This window comes from Thermobia domestica, chromosome 7 (assembly GCF_964235325.1).
Source record: "Thermobia domestica chromosome 7, izTheDome1.hap1.1, whole genome shotgun sequence".
Lineage (NCBI taxonomy): Eukaryota > Metazoa > Arthropoda > Insecta > Zygentoma > Lepismatidae > Thermobia > Thermobia domestica.
In genome coordinates, this window is record NC_137460.1 from 236,878,258 (window position 1) to 236,891,557 (window position 13,300).

General features: G+C 37.5%; 1 protein-coding gene across 6 annotated transcripts in view; it reads right to left on the reverse strand.

Moving 5' to 3' along the window:
* Positions 1-13,300, reverse strand: part of WASp (WASP actin nucleation promoting factor) — a 65,249-nt gene that overhangs the window by 39,397 nt on the left and 12,552 nt on the right. For all 6 annotated transcript variants that reach the window (XM_081766016.1, XM_081766015.1, XM_081766010.1 and 3 more), the window contains exons 2-4: positions 13,101-13,258; positions 10,518-10,745; positions 2,307-2,394 (exon numbers count right to left, since the gene is read on the reverse strand). In XM_081766016.1, the coding sequence (XP_081622142.1) occupies positions 2,307-2,394; positions 10,518-10,745; positions 13,101-13,229 (445 nt within the window). In that variant the 5' untranslated portion in view covers positions 13,230-13,258. The remainder of the gene's footprint in view (positions 1-2,306; positions 2,395-10,517; positions 10,746-13,100; positions 13,259-13,300) is intronic.

The following is a 13,300-nucleotide window of genomic DNA, read 5'->3' on the forward strand; positions in this document are numbered from 1 at the left end:
ATTTTCTGAAATGCTCAATTGTTACGTTAATTGTTTGAATGGTGCTTATTCTTATCGAATACACATCCTACAAGAGTGCTCACTTGTAGTACTATGGACCCCCATAGCAGAACACGCCACGACCTCCGATGTGATCGCAGAAAATTTGCCGCGCCTGTGCAGAAAAATTGCCTGAGGCAAAGAAAATAGTCAACAAGAAAAGTTTAAAAACATGCCTGCTATGTGTTTCATCAGAGGACTGAAAACATTTCTTTGAATAAATCTTTGGCAACTACTTTTTTCTCATAGATGTCTTAAATGCACAGATGACTCACATAAATATAATTTCTCTGTTTTTTACGTCGCGTAAAGCGTATTTTTAATATCACAAGTGTTACTTCTGCAGAAAATTTTTGACTTACAAAAGCTCATCGCAGAAAGACAAAGGAAGTTCTGCCATCGGGCTATGGACAAGTTTTAGCAAATCTGTATGAGGATCCACATTACATGAATATATTCTGGAGGTTGGTGTAGAGTCATATATGCCTCAGTAGTCACATAAACAAAGAAAACATATCCTCAGTGGCCACATAAACAAAATATGTTCTCAATGGACACATAAACAAAGAAAACATGTTCTCCTCAGTGGTTACATACACAAAGAAAACATGTTCTCCTCAGTGGTCACATAAACAAAGAAAACGTTGTCCTCAGTGATCATATAAACAAAGAAAACGTTGTCAGTGGTAATAAAAACAAATAAAACAAGTCCTCCTCAGTGGTCACATAACAGAGTTCCTACTGATCTGGAGAAATCTATTTCCCTGATTTCTTCCTGACCTTTGGCAGGAAATTCCCTGACTTTTATAACAGGTGTCGGATCACGTTGACATATAAATAAGGAATAAATAACAGTGAACATATAGAACATTTATTCTATAGAGACAAATAGTAATCAACTGCTCATACGTATGTTCCAGTTACCTCCCATAAACAGGTATTATAATGGTTGGCTAAGCTGAAATTGGTGTGCAATTAATGTTAGGAAAAATATATTTTATAAAATTTCTCTGACTTTCCCTGACTTCCCTGACCAGTAGGAACTCTGCATAAACAAAGAAAACACGTCCTCCTCAGTAATTACATAAACAAAGAAAACGTTGTCCCCAGTAGTCACATAACAAAGAAAACATGTTCTGCACAATGGTCATGTAGACAAACAACATGTGTGTTCTTTAGGCTGGGAAGCCCGATGGGTGCGCACAAAGACCACTCTATTCGACAAAAGTAACAGCGCAGTAGGAAGTGTGGGGGGGGAATCATGTATTTTTTTTGTTTTTTTTTTTAATTTTTGTTGATTTTTTAAAATTTAAATCAAATCTTTTATACATACAATACAAGTCGCGAACTAAAGAAAAAACATTAAGAATTAGTATTAAATGTTAATTATGACATTAAGTGCAAGTATTGGGGTTAAATTTTGAATTAATCCCCATTGTTAATCTATTTCAATAACAAAGCATGTTTCTTAAGCATAAGGAAAAAGTATAGCAGCGTTTATCAATATTACACTTTTTTTCACGAAAGTTACATATTTGGCAGAGGCATATCTTTAAAAAATCAGAACTAGCTTGCGGCACGAAATACATACCTGTATAAAATCCATAAATTTTGCCTAAAGGTATTATTAAATTAAAGGTTTCGGATAGGGGATCGGACTCCTCTAAATAAAATTTACGCCCCTGTTATCTGGGAACAAACAAACAGACGCGCACACAAAAGAATTTTCGTCTTAAATGACCATGGTGATTTTTCCGCTGGAGTAGTTAACGATTTAAAAACCCTATATTACGATAAGAAGAAAAAAGGATTCCCCCGTTACACGTTCATCTTCTGTATGAAACACTCGTTTTCACACTGTGTTGTACATACATTTGAGTCTCCTTGTGTTATGATTATTATTTTCCATAATCAAAATAACAGAACAGAAACGGGATTTTACTTATTTTCACTTTAAATTAATTTAATTCGGAATTTGATTTAAATCAACGATTTTTATTAAATAAATCAAGTAATTTAAATCAATCCACACTGGCAGTAGGCGATTTCAAGTCATACAATGGGGAATATAGCACTTTACTAGTGATAGAACGCATCGAACGAACGAATAATCCATGACGGCGGTAAGCAGAACATGTCATTGTGCGATAAGCATAAATAAACTAAAAGTACTAGGTTTCGGTTACTTTTTTGCCCTACCTTGTACATAAATGTTAGATTTATCACACTCAGAATATTAATTAATAGCTAGCAGAACATTAGCTTACCAATTCTCTTTTGCTTCTTCGATTGTAAAACGTTTCTAATGATGGTCGCTTCATTCTCATCTGCGAAATTGAAGGCTGCCATGCAATCCTATGAAATGAAAAACTGATAAGCCATAATTGTTTCTAGACTTTTCGTTATAATTTTGTTCAGAGCAGGAAGACTGCAAAGCAATTAAAATAACAAACATTATGGACATGAACCGAATTCCTTCTAACTTTAGACTCGTACCATAAACATTAAGTAGTCTTAGATTTAAAAAAAAAAAAAAAAAAATCCTTTTAAATTTCTTCATCATGCTTCTTCACTACATTTCGAATACTACTGAGAATACTATACGATCATAACAGTTATGTCCCTCGGTTTGTAACTTTAAACCAATTCATACGACATTCAGCAACGAATAAATGGGTAGAATGAACAGTGGGTAGACTAGTCAAGTTCTGAGGATCAAGAGAGCTGGGGTCAAGTTTTCCAAGATCGCAATAAGCGTACGCCAATGACTCTTTTCTACCAAGCTGCTCCTTTCCCTGTTTGTAACTTGGAAGCGAAGTTTCGTAGCAAATGCTCTAAAATGGATATGAATGTTGTGACAGCGAATGGCGTAGGGATTTAAATGCTTGTGAATCAAGATAAAATAGTACCGTCCCAATTACCTTTATTTCCGGTAAGATTATGTTCCAACTACCCTGTAAAGTAGGTGATCTCTCAGTTGTCTGAACACTAATAAACATCTGTCAGTCAACACCAATACGTCAGCTCCTGGTTAACTGCTGAGATTCTCCTCAAATGAATCTCAGGACCCTTAAAACTATTAACGTACGTAGCGTAAAGTCACGATTGATTGATTGATTGATCAATCGGACCTTAACATCCACTTGAGGACTGAGACTTAAAATGGGATCCGAACCTTTACTCAGGCCTATATCCGAGGCTGAGATCCCGTGAGTATCTGAATCCCGAATCCTGTGCTTGGCCATGAGAGAGTATTTGTAAGGTCGTGATCAGACCTAATTCGTATTTGTGTATGCTACAATTCTATGCACAGGAACTGGAATATGTTACTTAGTTTTTCTCTGGCGTAATCCACTAGATTGCCTATGCAAGAGAGCATACGCTTGTTAGAGCAATGACTTCAGAATATTTCTTCTTCAGAAATGTCAACTATATATTTAATAATTAGTTTGAGGTCACATGTCCGCTTTCAGTATTAAGGGTGTACGAGACGTGGACTTGTAGCTTCACGCGGAGTTCCCGCCGATAATCTAACTCGAAGTCTTCCGTGCGGAAGAAGCGAATGCCTATAACCGCAAGCGGGCTTTATCTAAGAGTTCGTTGTTGCTATTGTTTAAGTTTAGTATCCTTTTACAATAAGCTATATGAAGCTATATGTGGGAGCTATATGAAGCTATATGAGTCTCAAACCAAATCACTTGACGTAACAGCCCATTTTGCGAGCCTAAGTCTGCTCTAGCGCCATCTGCTAGCGACTGGCTGAACTACGTCCAGATTAACGGTGAGCGCGCTGCGACGCCCTGTTCCTAACAGGCGCATCAGGAGCTTTCTACATCTAGATATGGGTTTTGGACCTGCGGTTTAAGAGTCTGCCTTACTAAAAATAATACAAAATTTACCATTTTTCTTTTACTTATTTATTCATTAGTGAAAGGAGATAATGAAATGCAAGTCACCACAGTCATAGATAATGCTATTCTACAACAGAAAATATCAACCTGAAGAATGTTCAGTGTTGCAATCCATAGAAATTACAGTGTTGCCAGAAAAACAATTTCCCTAAAATCTAAGTTAAGACAAAGAGTAGAGGAATGAACTCAACTGCATTTGGTTGCGTATCATATTGTTTTGGTTTCCTGTGAACTACTTTTTAATTAAAATTATTATTTAGTTTTAATAACTGTATGTTAAAACTATGTTATTTATTACAAACTAAATACAACTATTATTTAAAAAGTAGTTCACAGGAAACCAAAACAACCAAACCAAATGCAGTTGAGTTTGTTCCTCTACTCGCTGCCTTAACTTAGATTTTAGGGAAATTGTTTTTCTGGCAACACTGTAATTTCTATGGATTGCAACACTGAACATTCTTCAGGTTCATATTTTCTGTTGTAGAATAGCATTATCTATGACTGTGGTGACTTGCATTTCATTATCTCCTTTCACTGATGAATAAATAAGTAAAAGAAAAATGGTAAATTTTGTATTATTTTTAGTAAGGCAGGCTCTTAAGGCGGAATCCGAACCACCGCAATGTGTTCCATGCTCTCCCACTGGAAATCGAAGAGCGAACTCAGACTCCGTGCACTAAACCACGAACGCTATCCACTAAAATAACAAGGAGAAGCTATTTTATGTGAATTCACAATACAAAATTGAGAACAGATATTTCGCATAGTTTACATTACAAACTAAACTTCTTACTATTGCAACCCAAAATGAAAAGGATTTTAATACTAGAACGACAGCAAGTAATCATTTTGACCACTACAAGAAACAAAGGAAGGAATATAAGAAATAGATAATTTCTCTACAGAATGTGTTCCAATACATTGTTAAAATATTTCAACATCATAACAATATACAGTGCATATTGTAATATTATTTATTGTGGGTTTCAGATGACAAACGACATGGCCTTGAGCTGGCTTCATACGGCGTCCAATTGACATTGAGCGGTGTTGACAGTTCGCGACAAGCAGTTCTGCACGCTGACTTCTCGCGCTACTGCGAATCTCGACAATACCAGAGGCGCTACTTAGAAATATTGTATTAACACATTAATTGCTCGCTTTAGGAAGTAGAGAAAAGAATTACGAACAGATACATGAAAACTACATCTTTCTATGTCAACTGGTTGTCATGATACACGCTTTGAAAGGTTTCCATATAAAACAATTAGTAAAACGAGCGTTGAGTCCCGCGTCTAATTTCCAGTCGATTTTCTTTCGATTTGCAAATAGAACACAACTTTTATTACAGGATAGTCAGAGGTGTAGCCAGCAGGTTGTTCTAGGGGAACATTGCTTTCAGGGGAGGCTAGCTTTTCACATATTAAAAGCAGAGCAAATTACCTCTTTCAGAACATGAAAGCATTTTAACTCGCCATACATACATACATACTATATGCATATTATATTCTCACAATGCTATCTTATCAAAAGACGGATCTTGACAGTATTTAAGTTAAAAACCGGATTGTAAAAGATGAATCACTAAGCTATTCGTAACAAAACAAATGCTATTTATGGTAGTCTGTTTATCTGACTTTGTGTTTATGTGGGTTAAAATAGTAAAGGAAAAAAACTCGAAAAAATATCAACTCAGATATTATTATGCAATAATATAGTGAGTTCACACGTGTGCGCCCAGAAGAGGAAATGAGAATATAAAGCACATGATTAATTTTAGCTGTTTTAATTAGGTACAGAAACCGTACTGATGATGTTCTCTTTTTTAATTTTCATGTTTTATTATAAACGTCCCTCATTTATATTAACTACTAAATAAGTTTACTAAACATATACCAAACGAACCTCATTTCGGGACTGGAAATAGTTTAGTCCCTTTTCCCCCGTGACTACACCCCTGAGAATAGTAAGCGAGCGAATTAAATAATATCAAGCCTCTTTGCGATCTGATTCATACATATGTGAATCTCTCCATATATGCATGCTAGTTTGAAGTTCACTTCCACATAGATTCTTACTTATTCGACAGAAAAAACGCAGTATGCTTTATTTTTTTCCCTTCACGTTTCACTACCTTACATATATGCGTCCACTTATTCCCTGTTTCTCCTCCAGCAGGGATTCAAAAGCACCAGGCGTCTGAATGGTGTCGTATATTACCATAACCCAAAACAAACTCGATCATATGGCAGTGTCTGGGTGGTAGTCGTTTGTTCTCCGAAAACTATAATTGATAATGTCTTTATTAAGCAAACCGAGTACAAGTGAGAAGTTTTCTTTATATATATATATATATATATATATAAAGTGCTTCGAAGTCAAGCTCGGAGAATTATTTTGTGTGTTTACATTTTTTTAAAGAAATACTCGTCACCAGAAGAAAGAGAGAAACTTAACTGAAAAAAGTGTCAAACCCTAACAGCACAAGCTTGCGGCATAAATCGAGCCACAGTGTCACGAATCTGCGTGGAGGCAAGAAAGCTGCCTCCCAAAAGGCTTACAAACCTTAATGACTTTGACAAGGACGTGGTACGCAGGACTGTTTTTGACTTTTATGACAAAGGCGAATTTCCGACTTTGCAAGAAATCACAAATGCTTTGAAAAGTATGATTTCCTTTACAGGTTCCAAGTCATCTACTTACAGAATACTCCGGGCTTCAGGTTTCAGGTATAAGAAAACAACCGATGGACGTAAGTTTTTAATGGACAGGAGTGATATTATGGCGGCAAGACTAACATTTCTTCGGAAAGTGCATGAAATTCGGACTTCTGGCGACACAAGACCAATGACTCATTTTACTTGGACGAGACTTGGGTAAATCAGAATCATTCACATAAGTCAGTTTGGCAAGATTCAACAAAAAACGGTGGATTAAAGGTGCCTCCGGAAAAAGGAAGCAGACTTATTGTCTGTCATGTGGGATCTGCAAAAACTGGATTTATACCTGAAAGTAAGTGGATATTTCGGTCTAAATCAACTTCCGACTATCACGAAGAAATGACAGATGCTACTCTTGAGGATTGGTTTTTGAACTGATTTCTAAATTATTTAGAGAAGGGTAGCATTATAATAATGGATAATGCCCCATATCATTCGGCCGTCATAAATAAAATGCCAAATTCATCAACTAGAAAAGATGCCATTGTTGAATGGTTACACCAAAAAGGTGTTGAATTTTCTGCAACAAAAACTAAGGCTGAACTATTGCAGCGCGTAATGTCGTTCAAAAACCAATCAAAATTGTACGAACTAGACCATCTGGCAAACGAAAATGGACACGAGATAGTACGGTTACCACCCTTCCACTGTCAATACAACCCGATTGAGCTTATATGGGCTCAAGTAAAGAAAAAATGAAATGAAATCTTTTAAGTTTTACGTCCCACGGTTATGCCGGCTAGGCTAAAGGAGACGATGATGAGAGATGAATGAAATGGTGGAATGAAGAAAGTGGGAGGAAACGAGAGAACCCCGAGAAAACCCACGAGCACGGTGTTTGTCCACCACAAAGTCCACACGGCGCAAGCTGGTTTGAACCAGGGTCCCCAAGCACCGGAGGTGAACGCTCTACCATTGAGCCACCGTGCCCCCACAGGGCTCAAGTAAAGAGAGGAGTTGCAACAAGAAATAAGACATTCAAGTTGATAGACGTTGAAAGACTGATAAACGAAGAAACTGATATCGCATAACACAAAACGACTGGCAATCTTGAATACAACATACGGACAAATTACAAGAATGTGACTTCATGAAAGAAACAGGACGTGACGGAATTTTAGAACCCATAATAGTAAATTTACGAGACAATCAGGAAATATTAACTGACATAAGACGATAGTGAAAGTAGTGGGGAAGACGAGCCTTTGGTAGGTCCACTGGAATAACTTAACAGTTAAGTAATTTAGTTGCTATATATACTTCTAGGATGCACAGTCAAAATTCTAGATTTTGCAGGAATAATATTATTTAAATATCACAATATTGCGAGCGGTGATTATATTCAATGATAAAAAGCGGAAAGGCTATTTTTGCGGTGAGTAATAGCCTTTCAGCTTTCTCTCAATATTTTTTACATTGTGAATAATGTTGCAAATTTATGTGTCAATCTCAGCTGGAGGAAGAGCAAGAAGGGAAAAAGGAGTCCGCAATCCGGCAACACCACGCGAAATATCGCGCAGCATTGGCTACTGTCCGTGATGCTTTACATCTGAAACACACAGTGATGGAACACTAGAAGATATTATGCTAGATTTGACATTCATAACACACTGTAATATTCAATCGTCTTTATAGCACATAATACTGAGTGTACTAGAACATAACAAGGATTTTGTATAATATGATGCATAATACAGTAGACTAACGAGTATCCGGTCTAATGTGGCGGAAGGACAGGGCAAATAGGCCGGAATTCTATCAACTTACTTCTTTATAAACATTAAGCGTACTGCAAGAACAATTTATGAATACAGTAGTGTACAGTTATAATCAGGAACAGCGGCAAACGTAACGTATTGAGGTCCGTTACACATTGACGAAACAATTGAACAAGGAGCAGAACGCTGTTCTTTTCCTGTCACAACAATGCACAGAATATATACGAGGGTCGTAGCAGACGCCCGCTTTCAATGCCTTAGCAATGTTGCTAATGCAACGCCTTGCCTTCCTCATTTAATTACCATAAAAGAAAACTAGGCCGGATAATCGAGAGCAGGATACTCGGGAGTCTATTGTATACTGTTACTATAGAATGACACACAGACAGAACATCACACATATGAAATTCTTGTTATGAACACAGGACTCACACACTGGCATTTTGCACTCCCTGCACCTCATAAGGTGTATTTTTGTTACTCAACTCAATCTGACCTTGTTTCCCCTAGATTCATAACATTGTAATGGTTTGTGTTTGGCAGGAAAATTTGAAAGATTGTTATACTAAAATCCTCCTTCCTCTTTTTTCAGCACATTCATTATAGTTCTTCTTCCGGAGGTCACAAGCAGCATTCATCATATGTCAAGCAAAAGTATCCTTTCTGTACCAAGAAGTTTCTTTGGGTCATTACCTCTAAATTTTTTCTCTATCCCGTGTTTCTCGTTTCAATAACAACTATGAAATCTAGTAAGAAAGCATTATTTTGTGCAACCTATGTAATAAAACTTCATTTACACGACTTGAAATTAATCAAATGAAACTTTTAAGTACGGCGTCCCACGGTTATGCCGTATGCACTAAAAGAAATGGATAATTAATTAAAGTGAAGATGTGAAAAGATTGGTGGAATTAGAATGTGGGATATAACAGAAGAACTCCGAGAAATCCAGACCACAAACTCGCTTGGCCAGAAATCGAACTAGTGACTCTTAACACCAGAGGTGAGCACTCTTCAACTTAACCACCGTGCCCCCTTCCCCAACCTAGAACTAATATTGCTGTCATAGACCTCCTTTATACTTCGTAGATGTTTAATAACTTATACACAACTGCTCACTTATACGCAAAACAAAATTTCTTGGATCGGAGAAAGAATATTTTTACGCAGTCACACCTACAGACAAACAGACAAGTAGATTCTAAAAGTGATCTGAATAATAATAATAATTATTATTATTATTTTAAGTTTAACGTTCCACCGCTATGCCCTTTAAGCTAACGGAGACGGATAAGTCATGAAAGTGAATATTTGTGAATTATAATTATTATTATTACTTGGTGCTCCCCCATCGGGAATCAAACCCGAGACCATGGGAACTAAACAGCACATGTCACTCGACCAGCGGGAGGGCTAGATTCTGAAATTATTTAGTGAACTAGCAGGATGCAAATCAAATAATAAAACAAAATTATTTTCACCAAAACACTACGATGCAGACATTTCAACGACGAATGTTTCGTTTCCTTCAGTGGTTATTTATCCTTTAACAATTTTACGTTGCTTGTAAAACTACATTATTGATGACTTTCTCTTAAATGAAGGAATATTTAATTAGAATTTAGATTTCTGGGCTTTCGGCATCTAAGGCCATTTAGCCCTTCAAGATTTGAGGAATGACGTCCCTCGGTGAGCACACAATCCGGGGAAAGGGAAGGAAGAAAGGATTGGAAAAGGAAGGATGTAGTCTGGGACCTATAAGTTAGGTACCACCACGGCATCTGCCTGGTGTGAATGGGGAAAACCCCATTCAGGATGGCTTGCCTGAAAAAACGTTTTACACTTTTTCGACCGAGTGACCCCACCGGGAGTCGAACCCGGGACCGCTCGCACCGAAGGCGAGAGCATTAGCGACTCCGCTACACGGGGCCACAATATTTAATTAGGTAAATGAAGTAATGTTCCTAACATTCCTTCCATGCAACTTCGTGTCCAACTGCGTATGTCTAACATAATGCATCAACCAATCAAGCTTTCACCTGGTAAATGGAAAGGAATTTTCAGGAAATGAAGCTCTGAAGAACTTACTATTCCTAGGATTAACATATAATTCCCTAACTTCATACCTGAGCTTCGAAAGTAATGAGAAAAGACCTTGGTGTAAAGTAATCCAACTCTTTGTAAATTTCCTGCTCCCACAGCAGAAGCCTCCTCACTGGGCAGTACATTCTGAAGAAGTACGAACGTCGGATGTTATCCTTTACCAGACACATCACTCCAGTGTCTTTTTTCAGCCAGCGGTTGTGGTTGGGAGGCTCCGTGAGAAACAGCTGCATAACTGCTGTTGCCAGGGACTGGAAATAAAATAAAGTAACATTATAAATTAATGAAAAACACATATCAATTGAAAACGAAAAGGAAAGACAAAACTTTATGCCTTTTGGTAATAAAATTCATTTTCAGATACAGTGCACACTTCAAAATTTCTCCTAATTGAACAATATTTATTTTTTAGTAAACCTTCCAGACGTGCAAGGCTGATTAAACACTTTCTCTTATAAGGTGCATATTTTGGTTGGTATTTTGTAGAAGTTTGACGCGGATAAATTCATTAATCACTGAGTAATAACGTTTTCGCTGTAACATTGTACTCGCAAACAGGTGCTCGTAAACAATATTTACAAGTGATTTTCTCAAACACTGACAACCTGTATCTCCGAAAGTATAAGAGCTAGACATACATGGGGTACTAACTTGTTGGGCCTAACAACTGTGTCAAGTGGAATGGAAATCTGAATTAGCGAGTGTGATTTCACGTTTCCCTAGGTGATTTGATATTAATACAGGAAAGAATACAAGCAAGGAACAAAGCATACTATTTATTGCAACATGCAACTGCTGAAGAGTAAACTAATTAGTAAGGGTACAAAAATGAAGATTTATAAAACAATATTATTCGGCCGGTAATAATCTACGGGGCAGAAGTATGGACTATGACGAAGTGGAATGAGATACTCAGGATATTTCAAAGAAGAATTGTAAGAAAAATCTACGGACCTGTGAAAGATAGTGATGAATGGATGATAGTGTGAAAGATTGTGATAATGAAGAAATAGATGATGTATTGGGGAATGAAAATATAGTCAGATTCATTAAGGCTCAGCGGTTAAGATGTTTCGGCCATGTGGAGAGAATGACGGATTACAGACTACCGAAGAAAGTCCTGCGCGAAAGAATATATACAAACAGGGGAAGAGAAAGGCAGACTGATTGACGATGTAAGGAGAGACCTGGAGAAGATGATGATAAGAGGATGGACTAACAGATTGAAGAACTAAGCCGAATGGATGCTAATAGTTGAGGAGGCCAAGGCCCACATAGGGCTGTAGCGCCGAGTGGTAAGATAAGGTGATTTGATATGGAGTAACCCGGAAGTAAACAGGTTTCAGTGAACAATAACAAATGATTTTGGAAACGGTCACAGTGTGGACCGAAATTATTTATCATTGAATACAAGATAACTTCGTGATACAAAGGTATTTATAACTGAACTATTTTAAATCCATTAAAAAAGGAGTGCTTACTTTTTGCATATTATTGTATTTTAAGCCAAGAGGATTTCGGTAAATGCAACTTTCATCAGTTAACTAATTTTCGTGCAAATACTTTTCACATTTCTGATTCGCATGTCATAAGTTATTTGTTTATTTAATCTTTTGATTGATAACAGCAGAGCACAAAAGAATGTAAGAGAGATACTAAACATTTATACCATTATTTGCAAGCTTAAATTTTACTAATTTTTGCCTGAGTCTGGCTATGTGTAGTTCCGCTAAGCTCCCTGAGAATTTGTCGAGATCATAGTCATTAACAACGTGGTTCATTGTTTGAAGCTCTCCACATTCACAGCAAGAGCTTGCGAAATAGCACCATTTGTCCCTCAGGTCAGTTTCTCTTTCTTGACCAGTCCGGAATCTGTTCAGTATTGTTCTTAAGCTTTATGGAAAGTTGAATCGAGCTGGTCTGACAGCAGGATCGCAAATGAGGAATTAGTTTGTGACTCCACAACTGGTCCCAAAGGGTCTTCCATTCCCTCTTACGCTCGAAATGAGCATCCTTGAGCCTACACGTTTCCTTTCTGTAGGGTCGTCGAGATTTGAGTCTTGCAGGTGGTGGATTCTTCATTATTTCATTTATTGGCAGTGGTCTGGATGAACTTTCATCCTAAGAGAACAGAGTGAAGTGAAAAATTCAGATCGATTGATATTTATTACGTCTATTCCTAATGGAATTTCGACGAAGTCTGGTGAGTCCATTTCAGTGTGAAAGAAAAAGTAAGTACTTCAAGGGCTCGAACGCCAATTTGCCTCCTGAGCCACAACAGTAAAGCACGAAAGTGAAGTGAAGACTGTCATATGAATCGGTGATGTGAAAAAAAATTTCGACGTGAGAGACCTGGGTTCAATTCTCGGCGAGTGCTCACGTGGTTCGGACCCCACGTCAAGTTGTAGGTCTACGTCTCCTATAGCCTCGCTGCTGAAAGGGATGCTAAATTCAAATCAAATCAACTTATAACCCATTAAGGTAGTATCAACTGAAGCAGTCCTGGCAGAAAATACTGACAACGACACAGTAAGTAACCACTTTTTTAAATGCGTTTTCTGACTTATTATTTCAAACCACTGGTCCTTAACAGTAGACTAACTCACCTGGCATTTCTCTCCGAGTAAGCGGAAAACCTGTTCATTCTCTTCCTTGGAGAGCAGCTGCGATGGTTTGCTTTCCGGCGGATTCTTTGGTGGATTTGTGTGAGGGGGTTGTGGGGCAGCATCCACCATAGCAAGGCGCTCAAAGTTCTTTAATTATTCTATTGAAGAGGAAAATAAATCAATAAGTACAAAAACAGTAT